This window comes from Diospyros lotus, chromosome 3 (genome assembly GCF_014633365.1).
Source record: "Diospyros lotus cultivar Yz01 chromosome 3, ASM1463336v1, whole genome shotgun sequence".
NCBI classification, from domain to species: domain Eukaryota; kingdom Viridiplantae; phylum Streptophyta; class Magnoliopsida; order Ericales; family Ebenaceae; genus Diospyros; species Diospyros lotus.
Genome location: NC_068340.1, coordinates 37744487 through 37766243, shown reverse-complemented (window position 1 = coordinate 37766243; position 21757 = coordinate 37744487). Strand labels below are relative to the sequence as shown.

The 21757-nt window shown below is 36.1% G+C and overlaps 2 protein-coding genes across 2 annotated transcripts; both read left to right on the top strand.

Annotated features, from left to right (window-relative positions):
* Positions 1 to 2078: 2078 nt before the first annotated feature.
* On the top strand, positions 2079 to 2627 carry LOC127796979 (late embryogenesis abundant protein At1g64065-like). Its single transcript, XM_052329373.1, has one exon. The coding sequence runs from the start codon at positions 2079 to 2081 to the stop codon at positions 2625 to 2627; it is 549 nt and encodes a 182-aa protein (XP_052185333.1).
* A 2933-nt stretch (positions 2628 to 5560) lies between these two features.
* On the top strand, positions 5561 to 6154 carry LOC127796978 (late embryogenesis abundant protein At1g64065-like). Its single transcript, XM_052329372.1, has one exon. The coding sequence runs from the start codon at positions 5561 to 5563 to the stop codon at positions 6152 to 6154; it is 594 nt and encodes a 197-aa protein (XP_052185332.1).
* Positions 6155 to 21757: the final 15603 nt, after the last annotated feature.

The following is a 21757-nucleotide window of genomic DNA, read 5'->3' as shown; positions in this document are numbered from 1 at the left end:
TATGCTTTTGGTTTTTTTTTTAGGTTTGCGTAAATTAGAAGCCCTCGCGTCTCAGCTAAAATTATAAATCTCAACTCTATAAAGTCTAAGCAGAATAGATGTTTGTCACGTCCTACCTAATGCTATGCTACATATGCCATGCTATGCATTTTACTTTTATATATGTGCTTGAATTAGGCTTCAAGTTTGGTGGAGTACTGTAGTACGTACCCAACAAATTAGGAAAACAAAGTACATAACCAAAAACATTGGGAAAGAAATAGGTGTAAAATAAAGAAGGAAGAAGAGGAAGAAATATGACATAATAGTAATCAAGAGGTGTAAAATAATTAAGGCCTGTTTGATTGTCATATTTTTAATGAAGAAAGGTTATTTTTTTTTATGTAAATTTCAATTTTGATGGTGTTTGATTAACTATATATTTCAGGTAATACAAATTTTCACTTTTGATCATGTGATGGTCATTTTTTACTTTTGTTGGAAAACAAATTCTCATGCCGAGGGAGTTGGAAAAGAAATTTCAGGAAATTGAAAATCATCCCCTCTCTGCAAATTATTGAAAATTCGCGAAGCTGAGGGAAAGTGCAAAGGAGAAAAAAAGCGACCGACGATAACGAGGAAGAGAGGAAACGTGATCGGTGATCGCAAGGAACGAGAAACAACGACAGACTGAGCGAGTGAGAGGGCGAGCGAGAGTGACGGTGTGCAACCGAGAAGTGAACAGCGATGATGGCTACCAGGGCCAGTAATGGCAGAGACAGACTGAGGGAGAAAGAGGGTGAGGAAACGAGAGGGCGAGCAAAAGACAGCTAGCGAGAGCAACGGTGAGCGACCGAGGAGTGAATGAAAGTAACTTTTAAACTGATAATATATATGTTTGGATAAATATATTTTTAAACTATCAATTAATAATTATGTGTTTGGTTTAAAAGAGCTGATAACCTATTAAAATTTGACAAAAAGATCAAAATAGACATGATGTTGAATGATGTAAAATTTTATTATTAAATGTTAATAAATTATAGATAATTATTAAAAATATATTAATATAATATTATTATATATATATATACATACATACACATTGGTAGCAGAGAAAATAAGCACAGACGGAGGAGATAAGGGTGAGGACGGCGAGCGACTGATAGGGCAACGGAGGAGAAGTTGAAGCAGATGGGGACGATAGCTGACGAAGGAGACGATGGGGGCAGTGGCTGATGTTGTCGATGGAGATAGTGGCTGGTAGGGGCGATGACGATGGCTAATGGTAGCAACTAGAAGAGCTGGGTTGACAAGCAGTAGGAGGCAAAGGTTGAAGAAGAAAGGCATGATTGAAAATTAGCAAAAAAGATAAAAGTAAAATGATAAAATAATCAATCAACGTAACTTATAAATTAGTAGCGTTTTACAAAAGCTTCCTCATATCAACTTTTGCAAAAGGTTGTGATAGTAGCATTTAACCTATTTAGCTTAAACGCTAGTGATCAGGTGCACCCAAACACTTCACTAATTTTTTCTTAATAACTTATAAATTATTGATATAACTTATAAGCAATCAAATCAGTAAGCCAAACCACCCCACACTCACAGCTACCTAATTAAGTATGCCTAATTATGTCCGTACCATTAGTTACTTAATTATTTATTCAAATTAATATAATTACTTAGCCTACATGCAATTCTTTGTATGATCTCCAGACACTATTTATGGATATATATATATATATATCAAAAGTGATGATATATACTCATCAAATTTTCTATTTATATAAATATATAACATATCAATATATAAATATTATTTAAAAATACCCCCAAGTGAGTTTAAAAATTCAATGCGCTGGAGAAACTTCTGATGCTTAGGACACACTTCCGACTTTCTTCTTCCTCAGACCCTTCAAGAATGGCGTTCCAATATCATCTCTCCCTTTCAAGTACAATTCCTGTGTATATATATACATATAGCAGCTTAGTTCGTTCTCCATTCCACCATTGTCTCCTCCCATCTTATTGCTGCAACTGCATCTCTCTCTCTCTCTCTCTCTCTCTGAAGCAGTAGAACTCTATCTTAATTAGTAATGGAGGAGAAGAGGAAGAAGTGGTTGCTGTACCTCATAGCATTCGTAATCTTTCAGACCGGCGTAATAGTTCTGTTCTCGATGACGGTGATGAAATTCCGGACACCCAAGTATCGAGTTCAATCGGCGTCATTAACCAAATTCGATGTCTCCAACAATTCTAACCCTTCGTTCAATCTGTGGATGGACGCCAGACTCCGGGTGAAGAACACCAACTTCGGCACCTATAAATTCGACAACTCCACCGTCGTCTTCTACTACAACGGCACCCAAGTAGGCAGCGCCGTCGTCCGCAAGTCCAAGGCCAATTTCCGATCAACCAAGAAGCTCAAGGTTGCGGTAAATTTGGTCTCGCCGACCAGCCTAGCCAACAATCAACAACTGGCTAACGATTTGAGTCTGGGGATTCTGCCTCTGACCAGCAAGGCGGAGATGAAAGGGAAGGTGAGGATCATGTTCATGTTCAAGAAGAAGAAATCCGCAAAGTTGGATTGCTCCATGCAACTCAACACCCAAACAAACACCCTGCAGAATGTGAAGTGCAAGTGATAGAGAGGTGATGCCGCCGGCGCCGCACCTGTAGTTCGTTTCTCCGACCAGGCAGCCGTAGTACATGCCTGATAGCTTGCCATGTTGAGCTTTTTTTTTTTTTTTTTTCCCCATTCTTTACGGTGTGCTTTCCATGTTCAGATGTAGAATCTAGCTATTTCATTTTTGTATGCTTCAGTCCAGTTCGTCATCGTCTTTCGGTTCAATTAATTAATTTTTCTGGGAATCTTTTAACTCACATTATGAATGTACATCATTAATTTACTTAATATATACTAATTTTGAGTTATTATCATAAGGTAAAAATAAATAAATAAAATTATAACACTAGAGTGACGGTCATCTAGCTAGTGATAGATAATAAATATAAATGAAATTGGGTTTTTAAGCTCTGGACGCATCATGAGTTGGGTTAATATGATATCTTCAAAATGGTAACATAAAATTTACTCAATATGTTGATCATGATTCTCTAAATATCATTTAAGTCACACTGAAGGTAACTTGTCACGTGACAGATTGCTCAATATTAATTCATCTTTTATACTCCTTAAAAAAAATAATTCTAAAGATTTGGTGGATTTTGGTCGAATATTTTAGAATTGAAATCCGACCACTACCATCCATTTTATCAAAGAAAACACTCAAAGAGGGGCAATAACAAGCAAAGGGTCACAAAAATTAATTAATTATTAACTGTAACATTTATATGTGTGTGTGTGTGTGTGAATGACAAGATTCATTTATGTCTACATAAATGAAAAATAAATTTTCAAATGGCTTCAATTATATTGTATTTTAGAATAAATTATTTTTAGACCTCTTGTAATTTACCCTTTTATTTTCTATAAACGAACGAGATTTTCCTTTAAACAATTTTATATTATATATATATCATATTTGTGCCATATATTCAAAAAAAATAATAATTAAATGAATAACGTTTTGCTGATGTGGATACGAGACTTGGAACCCTAACGCGACCGTCAAATGCATTATCATAGCTGCTAGCATGAAGAGTGGGCTGAAATAATATTATTGGTGTAACATTGGGTATTTAATTAATTCTAAGTCAAAAAGTATTTTAGTTTATTAATTAAAAAATAGTAATTGATAGTGACTCACTAATTCATATATATAGAACCCTATAGCGTACACAATTACTTTTCAATAAATTACGTACCTACCAATGTGGGGACACCTTTATTTATTTCTAACTTAATTAAATAATAATATACTATAAATTATTTTTAAACAGATCGACACACTATGACTTGGACTGAAGGGAGGGGCAATGATTTTAATATTTTGTGTTGACATTTTAAATTAATAATTATTTAACTATTAATATTAAATATTATTTTTTTTTAAAAAAAATAAAAAATTCATGTCCACATAAAACGTACGCAGGTAAAAGTCTCTGCATGGACCACATGAGTGAGCAGAAATGTTCAACATACATACATACGGCATCTTTGTTGTGTACGTACGTCATGCTTCTTCAAGTTTGGAGTGGAGGAGGAAATTAAGAGGGACGAAATACATACATAAAAAAAAAGAAAAGAAAGAAGTCAGGGGGGGACCACGCGAGACACCTTATTGCATGTCCCTCTAGAAGGTCTAACCATATATGTATGTATGTATGTATGTTGACGAATACATACATGCCATCGCCATACCAATTATAGTGCCATTGCGCCCCCCCAAGTCCCTTCCAATATTATAAATTTCCTTCGGTTTATTATGCAGTCAAATAAATAAATAAATATTCTCTGCTTCCAGTTCCAGGAAGGTGCCTCACGTACGTACGGCCCTAAGATAGATATTTATGGGATTGATGACTGACTACTGGGCACAGATTTTTCTTTTTTTCCAAAAAATTAACAAATTGGAAATTAATGATCTTCAGATCAGATTTATGAGAAGTAATTAAACTAATTAATCACATATTAATTTAAATTGCACCGTTAACAGTACTCTTATTGTGTTGTCTGTAAGATATGTTTTCAAGTCTTAATTTGAAAGCAACCATGAGGGAGGGAGGGAGGGAGGGAGGGAGGGTGAAGACGACGGTCTTGTTGGACTAAAAAGCATGCACTAACTTAAAGCTAATTAAGTATATATATATGGGTTAGGAGTTAGGACAGTATTAATTAATTAGTTATAACTATATATTCTATTTAATTTAATTACAGTGTAGTGTTGACTGTCACATGCAGTTCATTAGTTATATTGTATATATGCAGTTGTTTATAATAATAATAATAATTGATATGATTAGCATATTTATATATATATAGCCAGACTACTTACATTTATATATATATATATATACACAAATGATAACATTATTATATTATTAATTAATTACAGCAAATGAGGCGGCATAACAAATGTGGGCCCTAATGGGAAAGGAGGGCGCGGGGGTGGTTAAATGGCGTGAGTGATTTTCAGACGGAAGAAGCATCTAATACTAATACTAATACTACTGGTGAGTGGTGAGGGAAGGGAAATTAATCAACTAAGAGAAGGGCGGGCCCACAAAGACGATTTAAGCGCAGTCCAAACGTCTAGAAAGTCAAAAGACTCGAGATACCGCAAAAGGCAAGAAGCCTCTCTATCCTCCTCACGCGTTTGATTTGGCAACCACTCCATCATGATGATCATATCACCACCCATGGTTGGAAAGTCCGATCCACCTTTCAAACTAGGCGTTCTCTCTGTATGTATGTATGTATGTATGTATGTATTAATTGTATCCTCAACTCCCCCTCCCCTTCTTTATATATATATATTTCGTTGCCTCACCCTTCATTTCACCACCACCACCACCCAACTTTCCCAGAAAACAAAAAGAAAACCCAAAACTCCTCTCTCTCTCTCTCTCTCTCTCTCTCTCTCTCTGTTTAAAGAAACAATATATATATACATAGATGGCGGAGAAGCAGCAGCAGGCATATCAACCACCGATGTCCAACGGCTACAACAGGGCGGACGAAGAGGCGGGAGCAGCTCAGAAGGAAGAGCTCCGCCGGCAGAAGCGGAAGAAGTGGATACTGTATATCATAGCCTTTGTGATCTTTCAGACGGCTGTTATTGCCTTGTTTTCCATGACGGTGATGAAATTCAGAACTCCCAAGTTTCGGATCCAATCCGCCACATTCAACCATAATTTCCAAACATCAAACTCTCCCTTCAATCTGACGATCGGCGTGAAGAACACCAACTTCGGCCCTTACAAGTTCGACAACACCACCATCTTGTTCTACCACCAAAACGGCGCCCTAGCGGGCAGCGCCGCCGTCCGGAAGTCCAAGGCCAATTTCCGATCGACCAAGAAGCTGGACGACGTCGCCGTAGATTTGGTCATGCCGGACTCAGGGATCCTGCCTCTGACCGCCAAGGCGGAGATGAAAGGGAAGGTGACGATCATGTTCATGTTCAAGAAGAAGAAATCCACAAAGTTGGATTGCTCCATGGAAGTCAACACCAATACAAAGGCGCTGCAGAACGTGAAATGCAAGTGATATAGGGATCGCGCACACGCACGCACACACACAGATATATATATAATCACATATATAGATTAATTTGTTGTACGTTTGGGTTTTAATTTTGAGCGAAGTATCGTACTATATATATATATTCTGTATTTTAATTTTAATTATTCTTTGTTAATTTTGGTGCTCACATGCGTTTTGTCATATATATATACGTGTTTTGGGGCCTTCTTTATATATATATATATATATTCTTTTACTGATTTATATTATGTTTCGTAATGTCTAACATATAAAAATAGAAAAAATATGCAAAATATATCGGGACTAGTAGTTATCTATATTCGTCAGATAATGAAATACTAAAAAAAAGAAAGTATTCAAATACTGGCATTTCTTAATATTAAGAAAATAGTATTCTCATGTACAAATATCACTGTATCATCAGTAGTTATGGTGATGTGATATATATATATATATATATATATTATGGTAAATCTCATTCATTAATTCATTCATGATACCACACCACATGCAATATGCAATGGACAAATGCAATCAATTAATGAGGAAGAGTGTGTGTCTCAACTCTCAACTGGATGATGAGCCAGCCAGCAGTGGCTGGCTCCAAATATTGAAAGGTGGTTCCATCCCAATTTTGTATTTTCTTCGATTAATTGATTCCCTCTGCAAAGCGAAAAGTACGTGGTTGGCCAATTAAGGTCCTCAATACTGCAAAATATCTGAGGCTGAGGGTATCACATTCTTTAGGATAAGAAAACCATCCATTAATTTCAAACATATATATATATATATATATGAACGGATCGCAGGGCAAAGCAATCTCAATTGTTGTTCAATTTTTTATTTATTTTTTAAAATACAAACTCTCAAGTATTATTTGTTTCCAAAAATAAAAATTAATTTTATTAATATAAATAAATAGCTGAGGCTGAGGCTGAGGCTGAGGGTTTAAATACAAATAAATTTTGAACTGATTCATTGATTATATTTGTTTGAATGTGGTGACTCACACTCTCTCTCCAGTGGATATGATCAAAATCAAGACAATGGATAATAATCCCTCTTTTTTTTTTTGTTTTTTTTTTAGTTTACTCATTATCACCAACGCCCCCGCTATTCAACTCCACAATATCAGCAGAAAATATAAATTAAAAGACTTAGCAGCCAGTTCAACCCCTAACTCCACGACAAACGTGAGGGTGACAAATAATTTTTAACTTTTATAATCACTCTAACTGCTGAAATTCTCTCTAATCAGAACTTGAATATAGAATCTAAAACACTAAAAAATATATATAACCCCCCAAAATTCTTCCTTTACCAGTGAAGCTGCCACCTGCAGCGGCAATAGATAATAACGTTGCTAGACAATAGACATGACAAAGTGCTGCATGCACTTCCCTTGATACCACACTAGCTCTTCATTTCCTCCCCCTTACGGATGTATAATAATTAATTAGTAACTCACCGCCAATAGATTCAATTAAATTCTAAATTATAGATTATAAACAATTCTTTATAATATAACTAAATAAATCATCAATCGAATTAAAAAAAACCCTACGTATAACAGTATTCGATCCTAAAACTCAAAATTCCTGATTTATTTGTTACTAGCTAGGGTTGTTCATGGGTCTAGATTTTTTTTTTTTTTTTTTTTTTTTAGTACATCATTTCGGTTTTATGTCCAAAAAATTGGACCCAATCGATATCTATTTGGTATTGGGTCCAACCCAAAGGGGTTAATTACATAAATATGTAATGTAAATATTATAAATATATAATGCATATATTTATTATTTTTAGACTTTGAGTAAGACACAGACGAACTATATATCAATAAATCCCCTCCAATCCAGATCAGATTTTTATTACACTCCTAAATTTCAATCTAGAAGGACCTAGATTTGACCTAATAAATTCATCCATATTTAAATTTAAATCAAAGATTTTGCTATTTTATAATAGTTAAATGAAGGAATTTCATAACAAATCTCTAAAATTCTAACCATCTAGAAAATAATTTCAAATATCTCGCCTCCTTAAGTTTATATAAAGGAATGAAGTCTATAAGTAAAATCATTTGAATACAAACTCATTATGTTTCTTTATGAATTCTATTAATAACTTGAACATCGAAAGATATACAAGATATACTGAGGGATCTAATACTGTCTCATTCTCTTAATAGTTGCAGTACTTAGGGTATCAATCCTGATGTATACATCCCAAAATTTAATTTTTAAGAAGTGCACCATAATAGGCAATGTTTTGAAAATCAGACCAGATAGTGAACCGGTCTATTAACTAGCTCACGGGTTAGTTGGTCCAACTAGTTGAATCAGAGTGGTCTGACCGGATGATATCATATATATATATATATTATAATTAAATAATATATATTAAATATATATTTGAAATACTAGTGTTTTATATGTTATTATAAGAAATGTTATTATTAATTAATATTTAATATATAATTGTTATAAGAATTAATTAATAGTTAAAAATTTTAAAGTGAGTAATGGGAGTGAAAAGAAAATTGAGGAAATAAGCTCTACCTACGCAATGCACTTGCAAATTGAAATTGAGATATGTGGCTTGAGATTTGTGGGAAATTGTTGCCAAAGAATTATATAAATATATATGATCAACGATTTGAGTTCCTCCAATAAAAATGAGAAAGGTGAAGAATACGATAAAAAAGAAGCCAAAGATCGACTTTGGAAGATTGACTAGATGATAAAGGATCTTACTAGACTTGGAAGCATAGGTAACGATGGAAGTGTAACCCAAGAAAACATGGGTAAGAGCAGCTTCCACCCCTTTTCTAGTGTCTCTTGAGCTATGGTTCTGATGGAGATCACCTCAATCTCATTCTTTTCTACCTTCTTTTTTCTCTTTCTCAGTAGTCTGACATTGATTTCTATTAATAGTAAGTGCTTAAGCCCAACATGTTATCAAGGTTTTGCGTCTTCTTCCATTTTTCTCCTATCTCAAAAGATTTGAGCTTTCCGTTCAATGTAGTAACAGAGAGAGAGAAAGAACAAAGTGAATCACAATTAAAAAATTAGAGCCAATTTGATTACTAATTCACCAGTCTGATTGAATTTCAACTAATTTTGATCGAATTGAAAGGCATCTAATTTTTTAAGTCAAATCAGACCTGATAGACCACCAGTTCTAGTTTAAACCGATCCAATCGGCCCATCCAGTCCAGTTTTTAAAACATTAGTAATAGGTCATTTATTATATTATCAATTATAAATGAAAAAAAGTATGTTAATATATTTTTTTATATCTGTATATTATAATATATTATTTATATTATATATCACATTTTTTATATTATATAACTGATGAATCGTAGTGTAGAATTTTTCTAAAATTAGGTTGTTGTCCACATTCCCCGGCTTAGACGTTGACAGTGGCTGCCCATCCAAGGCACGTTGCAAGCGGTTGAGTTGATTGCCTTGACATCTTAGCCCTCAGAGTGGTACCGGCGCCATCCAATCCAATCAATTTCATTCAAAGATGGCATTTAGTGGCAATTTTTAATTTATTAACGACTCTAGTCTAGTCTAGTCTATCAAACCCACTTGTTGTAGGGTCCGGTCCGTTGGTTGTACTATTATTTGCATTCATTTGGCCGCAACAAGCGTGAGCTTCACCCTTCGAGGGTCTGAGCTGAGCATGACCCAACTCAACTGCTTGTGCCGTGATGAAAGTAACTAAAAAAACTATAAGAGAGGGAGAGAGTGAATTTAAAAATACGAAAATCTTATTTATTGTTGTTAACTATCAGTGGTGGGTGTTGTTGTTAAAATAAAAAAATAAAAAGCGATTAGAGGTGTGAGTTGTAATTTCCCCTCTTTTTTAAAACGGGCATCTGGCTGCTTGACAGGGAGCCGTTTCCTGCTCCGTCCAAACAAGGCGCTAGTTTCTCTTCCGTAGCAGACGATTGTGGGCGGTCCATGGGCCCGCCCGATCAGCTCACCTCTCAGGCCAGTCCAATACTGTAGTAAATGGGCCAGGCTGGCCTGTCCCAAGAATGTAGGACATTGTCGGGCCAGTATTTTGTGGCCCACGGCCTAGCCATCAAAATGGCCCCGCTCATAGAATTTCAATTTCAAACCCCCACTTAAATTTCAATTTAAATTTGTGGAACATGGCAGGAATCCCCACTTAATTTCAATTTAAATTTGTGAAACATGGTAAGGAATCATCACAAGGAACCCCACTTGAATTTCAATTTGAATTTGTGAAACATGATAAAGGAACCCCTACTTAAATTTCAATTTGAATTTGTAGAACATGACAGGGGCACTTGAATTTCAATTTGAGTTTGTGGAAGATGGCAGGGAATCATGGCAGGGAACCCCACTGAAAGGAACCCCCCACTTGAATTTCAATTTGAATTTGTGAAACGTGACAAGGGAACCCTACTTAAATTTCAATTTGAATTTGTAGAATATGACAGGGGCACTTGAATTTCAATTTTACTTTGTGGAAGATGCAGGGAATCATGGCTTGGAACCCCACTGGAAGGAACCCCCACTTGAATTTCAATTGGGAAATGCTACTTTCCACCCAAATATTTTTTAATATTTTTTACTCCACCCATTCTCTTTCCTTACGGCTCATTCTTTTTTTCCCTCTCCCCTTCTTTTTCACGTGACTCTCTCTCCCTCTCTCGACTCTACCTCTAGCAAACGAAAAATTCTATTTGTAACCATAAATTTTATTTTTCGTAACCATTACACGTAAAATATTAAATTTTACCATTTACAGCCACATTTATTACTTTGTTCAACCATTTATATACCAAATATACCCTCTAAACACTTATTTCTCAAAAAACACACCTCACTCTCATCCAAGTTGTTTTTCTTCGCATCAAACCCTGGTCTTCTTCCTGTTCTCCTTCTTCGCGCATCAAACCCTGTTCTTCTTCTTCTTTTTCTTTAGACCACTCTCACAAACCATCGCCAACCTCTCGTCGTCGCCCACTTCGCTTGCCTCATCCACCTTTTTCATTGGAGTTCCCCGAAACCTCAGAAATAGGTAATGCCCCTCCTTCGAGGGATGAGGGGTTCCCCGAACCTGTGAGATTCGAGAAACCCCATACCCCTCGAATCTCGTTGTTTGGGGGGTTAGGGGTTCCCCGAACCGTAAGATTCAGGGAACCTCTCACCTCCCGAATCTCGCTGTTCGGGGGGTGAAGGCTTCCTTGAAAGGCGAGATTCGGGGAACCCCATACCCCCCAAATCTCGTTGTTCGGGGGGTTAGGGGTTCCCCCAACAACAGTGTTCGAGGAACCCCTAACCCCCCGATTCGAGGGGTATGGGATTCCCCGAATCTCGCCCTTCGGGGGTAAGGGGTTTCTCGAAAAATATGAAAACAATGATAGTAATGATATAAAATATGAAAGTAAATGATGTACAAAATTGAAACCGAGCTTACCTAATTTCGCAGAGTGAAATTTGGATCAGATTAGGTTGATTTATTGGTATCAAAAATTAAAATTAACTCAAAAGAAAAATTAAGATTAAAGCAACATTAATTCAAGAAAAAATAAATATAATATTAATCCAAATATCCGAAAGACAATAATTCGGAATAATTTATATACATTTGGAATAATTTATATACAAAATCATTATATATATGTATACAATTATAATATATATAATAATAATATAATATATACATTATACAATAATATAATATGTAATAATAGTATCCATTCTCTCGAACCCATGAGTTCGGGAGAATGGATACCATTGCATTCTATATACATATTATATAATATAATATTATATAATTGAATTAGGGAGAATTGCATTCTCCCGAACCTATGGATTCTCTCGAATTTATGATTTTGGGAAAAATGGTTTTTCCCAAATTTATAGGTTCGGGAGAATTGATTTTTCCCGAATCTATGGATTCAGGGTGCTTATCGAAACATGAGGTTCGAGGTTCCCCAAACACCCAGAACGCTAGGGTTCGGGTTCGAGGAATCCCAAATCCCATGCCCCGAACCCCGAGATTCAGGGCATCCCCTAGCCTCCAAGGCAGTGAATTTTTTATTTTTTAATTCATCTGTCATGTATGTATATATAAATTATGTGATTGAACTAGTGATAGATGTTATAAATTGTGTTTTTTCTTGTCGAAACATGAACACTCGTTATCTTCTTTGTCAAATTCTGCTAAACATTTGTAGATAATAATCATCCATTACTGATAGTAATGGCTATGGCGATGAGAACTTGGCTGAGCAATGTTTGGTGTTCAATAATAGTGGCTGCTGCTCGGTGTTGAATATAATAATGGTTGCGAAATGTTCAGTTGTTTGGAGAAAGTGGTTGTGGCGATAATGGTCGAGAAAGTGAGTGCACGTGCTTGAAGAGTACTAATGGGTGGTTGAGCGTTAAATATTTAAATGAAGGACAAATATGAGTTTTCATCTCAGCGTATTTTAGGAATATTAAAAGTGAGTTACAGAGAGCAAAACATATGGTTGCAAATAGAATTTCCCCTAGCAAACATCCCTTCTTCCTCTCTCTCTCACATTAATTAAACATATCTAATTAATTGAATTTGTAATACATTTTATATCACTTTTTTGTAATTTAATAAATTAAGTTATTTAATCAATTTTTATTTGATATTGTCCTTATTTTATTCAACATATATTTTACTTCACTATTTTAGTTTGTTCTAAAATATAAATATATAATTTGTTTGTTCCCAAATAGTAGAGTGTAATATATGTGTAAGCACCCCCGCCCGGACTACCCGAACGGGAGCGCTTACGGGAGGAGAAAAGAATGAGACACCAGACAAAGACCACCCCGGCATGCATACACAAAAAATAAGAACAGCGGAAGCAAAGCTCAAGACATGCATGCACTATGGGTACCCCGCTAACACAGCGGTCACAAGATAAATAAATAAACACAAACTCCTGTGCCGACATACACAAGACTCGAGAAAACACCTGGCACAGTACAAAATAATAGAGTAAATTCTACTTAGACATCAGAGTGGATAGGGATTGACGAGACTACCTGTACACCACACCGACTCTGCCGTTAAAGCTGACTCCCTTGCTATGGCCCACGCCGCCACTACCTGGAATGATGGAAAGCAAGGTGAGTCGAGAGACTCAGCAAGCATAAGGAAGAAAAGGCATAAGGCTACACAAAACCAGAAGTCTCACCCCAGAATAAATCCCCAGGTACACACAAGCCATGAGACGCTACAACACAACAGCTCAATAGCATAATAAAATAAAAGCACATACCGGTCCTTGGGGCCCACATAAGACACTTGGCACCCAAGTCCCATACCAACCTGCCGCTGCCCTGAAAGCCAACAAATATCTGCAACAAACCTGCGCGCGCTGTCCCAGGCCGGTACTCCCATCACCTCTATCCGTCGGTACTCCCGACAACCGAGCCAAAGGCTCCATCGGAACGGTATTCCCGTCCGAGAACTAAATACTACCAGTATCCATGCAATGCACATAAGAATGCAATGGCGTAATGAGCATCAACGTGATACAAGGCGCCCATACATCCAGGCATCAAGCCATGCTCCGCCCACATAGTAAACCACACGCCATGCATATGTCGCGCTGGATGCAACCTAACCAATCTAGAATGTCCGTGTCCAAGCATACTCAATAAATGAATATCCCAACATGCATCTCGTACCCATGTGCATATCAAATCATGAACAATAATACAATGTATCTAACCATGCAGTAAATCACATACCGGCAGAGCTTGTCAGCAGTGCGTGGCACCGGTCAACGGCCAGTGACTAGGAGTGTCCACCCGACGGTCCACATCAGGGCCGTACGATAGTCTACTCCAACGTTACCAACAACCGACCCCTGCCCTACTGCTCGATAGCTCTAATCGAACCATAAATAAATCCAAGAAAACTGTAAATAAACCCAATAAAATCATAAATAAACCCGCCCGTCTAGAAACCTAGTCCCAATTGGGTTCAACATCATTCCGAAAGGAATGGGGGCGGTACAAACCCCCATAAGCTCACAACGGATAAAATTCTAGAAGTCTCGGATTTAATTTAAATTAAATCAGATGAATAATAATTCAACAAATAGGGCTAAGTACCAAATTAAAGTAAGGGGGTGATAAAATACAGGAAATCATGGGGTCTTCCACGGGAATTAAAGATCAGGAAGAGAGGGTTAAAAGCTTGCCTTTACACGGCCGTTTCTTCTCTTTCTTACACTCCCGCTGCGAAGTAAAACGTTTAATAGCGATTAATAAATCCATGGCTCGCATTAATTAAATCTAACCGCGTAATATAAATAATTTAACAGCCTAAAATCCCACGTAGGCGCACCACAATTAAAATCCCAACGAGTCTCGCATTTATTTTAAATTAATTCACACTAATAAAATCCTCGAAGCCACCTTAATAAATTAAATTTAAATCAAACGACTCAAAATTCTATAATTAATAAACAAGCCGAAACAGACGAAGGGAGGTCAAATAATTTGACAACGAAAGAAACGACGAGATAGGTAAGAAGAACTTGCTTTAACAGAGATATCCTTGGGCTTGTTGGGTCCAAAAGCAGTAAAAATTATACAAACTACAATATCCCAATTATTTGCCAAAATTAACAAAATTGGACCCAAAACGAAATTCTGACCGTACAGAATATTAATTACTAGCTGCTCTACATATCTGGATAATTAAATCTGGAATTAAACGCAATTTAATCCGAATTTTTCACCCCAAAATCTCACAAATTTCTCCCGTGCGCGCGCTGGTTTTTCTCTGAAATTGCTACTGTTTCTATGCTCAAAATCAGGCCCGAAATCGGGCTTAAATCGGCCAAAAACGAGCGGCTAAGGCGCGACCACGTGGCAGCGCACGGGCCAGCCACTGGGAGCCACCGCCATTGACGAAACAACGTCGTTTTGACGTCTAGAGGCTGAATTAAATCAGCCAAAAATTCCCCCCCTCGCGCGCCTGCCCGCGGATTCAAAGCCGCGTCCATCGCCTGGCCTCCTCGCGCGCGACCGCTTGCGCTCGCATGCATCTTCAACCTATATATGCATTATGTTATATTTGAAGAGACTTTTTGGCCCTCCCGCAATTCACGCCAGCACCCTTAACTTTCCATTAAATACACAAACACCCATTTAATTAATTACAGAAATGCCCGAAACTTCTAAAAATCCCACAACTTGATTTATTTTAATTTTTCTCTAATTCCAGAAATTCCTAACACAAATTAATTAATTATTTTAATTTCTTATTTCCTTAAAATCGCATAAGTAAATTTTATTAAATCACAACAAATTATTTTAATATTTCCTTTAAATTATATTATCACACTACATCAATAATTAATTTTAATTCTTAATTATGGGTCACTACAATATGTCATAATTTTTATGTTATTTAACATATATTTTACTCCACTATATTTTACATAATATAAATATGTAATTTATTTGTTCTAAAATAGTGGAGTAAAATATATATTAAATAAAATAAAGACAACATCAAATAAAAATTGATCAAATAACTTAATTTATTAAGTTACAAAAAATTGATATTACTAATAGAAATGTACTATAAACTCAATTAATCAGATCTATTTAATTAATGAGAGAGATGGAGGATGTTTGCTAGAGGTAGAGCCGAGAGAGGGAGAAAGAGTCACATGAGAGAGTGGGGAAGGGAGGGAAAAATAATGGGTTGTAAGGAAAGAGAATGGGTGGTGTAAAAAATATTAAAAAGGGAGGTAGCCTAGAAGGAGAAAGTAGCATTTCCCATTTCAATTTGAATTTGTGGAACATGGCATGGAATCATGACAAGGAACCCACTTGATTTTGAATTCAAATTTGTAGAATATGACAGGAAATTATGGCAGGGACTTCCTTATAATAAGCGATTGTTAAAGTTGTTGAGTCACAAAAATTACTTTCACTATTTTACTCTCTTACTGATATGCTATTTTATAAGTTGTCATGCTCTGTTGCTATCTTGTTAATTATTATATTTTCTAGTGTCTTAATATTTTTCATTGTTTTCATTACTCTACATTTAAAATTATGTATTCCCTTCGTCGTTCTCTCACTATTCACAGAAATGATCCTCGCAGTGCTTCTTCTATGGAGCCCCCTCAAGCTAGTACATCTTTTGCAAACCCCCGACGACCTTCTATTTCATCTCGAATGGGACCACTCCCCCATGATTTTTTTTAATGATTGGAGTGGCAATCAATGGGCATGGTCACACCCATTATTTACTGAATAAGAAACACAACCTCCCGAATCACAAGATCATGATATGTCAATATTTGTTAACCCCCCACCTCTACCAATTGAGCAATTCTCACCAAATGAGTGTTAGATCTCATTAAAACAACCAAATGAGGAACCATCCAGCTCACAACGCCACTCCAAATGACAAAAAACTAGTAATGTCTCGCAGGTGTTCGAGATCATTAATATAGTTAGGAAGGGTCAAAGAACTCTATGTAAATTTTGCAAAAAAGACTACTCATGCCAACCAAGGGGTAGGACTAGGCACTTGATGAGACATACCTTAAAACATGATAATGGCGGTCTGGATGCAACGCAGACACAATTGCAACAAGGTAAGGGTTTGATTTTTTGATATAATAAAGAACTTGATAAATCTAACTTAGCAAAACTAATAATTAAAACTAAATATTTTTTTTTTTTTTGTTTGGGGATGATGTAATGTTTAAATGGTATTGTAAAAATGCATTACAACCTACAGTTAGAAGTTTTTCACGAAAGAGTATAAAAATGAAGCGGTGATGTTATATCTAGAATATTTAGAACAATTAATAAATACATTTAATGCATTTAATAGAAGGGTATCATTAACGTCAGATATTTGGTATGATGTTATGACAAATAACCACTATATGTGCGTCACCATATATTGGATTGATGAAAAATAAAAAATTCAAAAAAGAATAATTGGATTCATAAAATTAGTAAAATAACATACAAGTAATTTAATTGCAAGTAAAATTCAAGAGACCAATTATAATTACAATATTAGTGATAAAATAATGGCAATCTCATTTGATAATACGAGTAGTAATGGCTCTACCATTAAACGACTAAAACGCAAACTTCCATTAATTTTAGATGGATAATTGTTTCACAATAGATGTGCATGTATATTTTAAACTTATATAATGGTCTATATAATGAGGCATTAGCTAAAATAAAGGGTGTTTTGACTTTAATTCGAAGTAGTAAATCTTGTTCCCGAGAGTGAAAACAACTTGTTATTGGATTTTACTTACCATATAGAAGATTTCCAACAAATATTCAAATTAGGTGCAATTCAACTTATTTGTTGTTATAAAAAACTAAACCATATAGACAACAACTTAAATTATTTTGGAATAGAGAAATGGTAAAAGCGTGGCAATTAAGAGATAATGATTGGGAACAACTAGATGTTATTATGTATATATTAAAAACATTTTATAGTGCAACAAAAATATTTTTTGGTTACAAATATCCTACCACACATATTTTTATTCGTGAAATATTTCCTATTGTTAGTTGTTTTGCAGAACATAAGGATTCAAATATATATTGACAATTTATAGCCCTTAAGGAAAAAAATTTAGAAAATATTGAACTATTATATCTTATGGTAGTTGTATTAGATCCCATACAAAAGTGGGAAGGTGTTGAATATTTTTTTGGAGTTTTACGAAGCGACTATGGGGGTTGACACACAAGAAATAAAGACAAAAGTTTGAAATTTAATTTTTGAAATGTATAATTTATATGAGTCTCGTTTTGATAATAAACCAAGTAGTGAAAATTTTTCTTCACAAGGAAAGTCTAAGGAATTCTTAAAATGGGGTGGTCCACATACCTCAAATCGAAAAAATTAAAGTGCGGTTCACAAACATCTAGTGGGTTTAATGAACTTGAATTCTATTTAAATATGAGATCTTTATTTTCTGATGACCAAATTAATATATTTGATATTTTGTCATGGTGGCATCAAAATCAACACACGTATTCGGTGTTGGCTACCATGACCCGAGATCTACTAACTCCCCCAGTGTCCACAGTGCCATCGGAGTCGACTTTTTCTGCAGGAAATAAGGTGCTCAATCCAAAGAGATCAATATTGCAACATACGACATTGAAAATGTGTATATGCTTTAAGGATTGGTTGGATGCTAAATTTGACGAACAAGGGATAGATTTGTACGATGAATTTAGTGAATCAGAATATAATAACAGTGTAGGACCATCCATAACACAATGAGGTGTACGAATTGAAGCTAGCTTGTATGCAGTGATGGGGGCAGTTGCCTTAATACTCGGCATTCAAAGGCGGCCTCAATCATAATCCTTGCTTTCTGCCACCATCGACGTCCATGGCCTCCTCTTTTACGCACTTAAACATAGAATTTTCAGGCCCGAATAGTAGACTTGAGAGCATTGCATTTCTAAACAGAATAGTGGTCTTTCAATAACGACGACTGGCAAGTAGTGTTAAAGAAAATATCACATAAGTTGTTTTTGATTTTGCTGTTATTCATTTATATTATATATATTGCTTTCTGTTGTAGCAACAGTATTTTAAACTTGCACTTCTTATTATTTCTTTTATTATGTCGGTAGTTTTAGACTTAGCTGAGTAAGTATATATAATCAGCCTAGTCTTGTTTTCTTTTGATTATTCATTGATCGGAATATTCAGAGCATTTCTTCTCCTCATTGTTTGCGTTCTATTCTCTGCCCTAGCTTATTTTTCAAGTAGCGACGATTGACTGACTAAAGACCACAAAGAAATAAGTATGCAAGAAGGAGATAAATGCAATAGGGTTTGGACTTTAGATTTTGAAGATTTGGGAATTTGGTCAAGGGAAAGAGATAGGCATCTCCCACCATTATTTTTGGTTTTTTCTTTGTTGAAACATTTTGTTGTTAAATAAAAAATAAAATAATTTATAAAAATAATATTAATAATTATTTGATTGATAAAAATAAAATAATTTAAGATCATGATAACTCATAAAATAATTTAAATTATGATAATTATTAAATAATTTAAATATTAATTTATGGACCTCTCTAAAATTATCAAAAAAAATTAAAAGTAGTTGGATGAAGGGGGCCCTAGGTCGCCTAGATAACCTATGCCTAGAGCCAGCCCTAGTTATACCACATCTTTTGTGGATCTCCCCAACACCTCAATGATCCTCCTCCCCCTACCCAAGGTTTTTCCCTCGCCACTCCTACTTTTTCTTCTTTTTCCTCATATGTGATACATTTATTCAATCATACTCAATTTCTTCATGCTTCCCACACATATATGACGCATACATATTTATGCTTGTCTTCTATGTTTTAATTTGATTTTGTTTTGTGAGACATTGATCGGCATAAGAAGCTTCTCACTAGTCCAACAGTGCCTAGATTTTTTTTTTTTTAATTTTCGTGTTGCTTGCCCTAATTGCGAGCAGAAAGAATCTTGAGAATCTTCTTGATAGAATCAATCGCCAAAACTCATCTTGGATGACCACCTATAAGAAATGGCAGAGTTGAGTACCCTATTATAGCAACACTCAAGTTATTAAGGAATAGAAACAACATGTATATAGTGAGCATGTAGGAGTAGTTTACCAACAGGTTATTGGCCCTTATATGGGCAAAGCAAATCAGGATCCTTGAAATTATCTTTGAGATTCTTGACTCAGTTATCTAGGATTGGCGAATAATCTTCTCGTTAAATTATCTAATAAATCTCTTAGTTGTCGAATTATCCAAGATTGAGATCCTAGAGTTAAATTCTATTAACATATCTTTTTGTCGGGATTAAGATCCAAGAGTTAAATATCATTAACTTATCCTTTGGATGAGGAGACACGTGTGAACACTTTTTTACTTAGGGGTGAGTATGCATGTCAAGCTATGATTAGTCAGATTTGGGGGTAGTTTAGTAATATCACCTTTTCAAGTGCTCCCTCGTCACTGACCCGCCTTGAATTGATCTATCTATTGATAATCTTGAGTTTGTCATTCAATGTTATAATAACTCCTATTTTTTCATTGATTATTCAATTAGTACTTGGAGAGTTGCATTTAGGTGGCTCGCTCCCTTCAATGTTATCCTTTCAGTTCAAGGTCATAATGGTACTTTCATGTGAATAATCTAAGGTTAGGATGGTTGGGGCCTATATTAGGCTTTGCTCTTCTTCAAAAGTGCCTTGCTTGTCTTCTCCTTATTCTTAAGGAGTGTTCAATGCTTTGGCGTGCAATGACTCTCCTAGCCCAGCTTGGTTCGTTCTTCCCTCTTGCTTGCTTGGTACTATTCTTTTTTTGTCTTTTGTTCGGTCCTGAGTGGACTCAATGTGTCTTCTTTCGATATCGCCCTCCTCTAGCTCAAAAACTGCAATGCATGGTGCACTGCAGCAATTCCCTTTATATATATATATATATATATATATATAAAAAAATAGGCTTAACACATTCTTCCTTCCCTAAACTAATCAAAAAAAAAGGCTTTAAAGACTTGCACTAAAAGGTGTTCACTATTTATCCATAGACTAAATTAATTTGTACATTTTTCATTCTTGACTTAACAGTCGATGATAGAGACGTTAAATTTGTCTCGTCAGTATTGCCACGTCACTTCTATTATTCTTGTCAGCACTGCCACATTACTACATATATATATATATACACACACACATATATATACACCGATACACACAGATATATATATACATATATATATACGCACACACCCAGCCATGGCCACTGCAACAACTAGGCTCCCCAACCGCGACCGTGGAGCCCAATCGTGGTTGGGTCCGAGAACCCAACGGTCACTGAGGGCCATGGCTGGGCTTGGGCTTCTCGACCATGGCCACTAGTCTCCTTGACCATGGGCGCTGGCTATTGAGGGTTGAGGAACCCCCGAACCTTAGTCCCCGACCCCCAAAGGATGGGGAACAGATCTGGGCAAGAGAGAGAGAGGGGGGCATCGAGTTTGGTCGAACTTACCAGTTATGTGGAAGACCCGATTTGGTGGAAGAAGCTTGGTCAGCGGTCGCCCAGATCTAGCAGAGATGAAGCTTGGTCGGAGGTCGCAGTGGCCGGCTGTCGCGAGAGAGAGAAAGGAAGATAAGGATGAGGAGAACGGTAATGGCGGTCGCGATGCAGAGGACGGCGGCGGCTACTGCATCCGAGGCAACTAGCGGTGGCTCAATCGACTAGAGGTAAGAACGGTCCAAAACAGGGAAAGAGGGAGAAGAGAGAAGTGGGAAACCTGGGCTTTCTATGGCCGCCGGCAGCCATGGCTGGCTGGGTGTGTGTATTTATACATGGTGACGTGGCAGTGACAAGGATAATAAACGTGACTTGACAATACTGACGAGGTAAATTTAACGCCTTTATTAACGACCGTTAAGTCAGGGACAAAAAGTGTATAAATTAATTTAGTCTAGAAATAAATAGTGAGCACTTTTTAGTACAGGTCCTTAAAGTCATTTTTTTTATTAGGTCAAGGACTAAAGAATGTATTAAG

What these genes read in the sequence shown, in the direction of transcription:
- LOC127796979 (XM_052329373.1), top strand. Translation starts at nt 2,079, where the DNA reads ATGGAGGAGAAGAGGAAGAAGTGGTTGCTGTACCTCATAGCATTCGTA.
- LOC127796978 (XM_052329372.1), top strand. Translation starts at nt 5,561, where the DNA reads ATGGCGGAGAAGCAGCAGCAGGCATATCAACCACCGATGTCCAACGGC.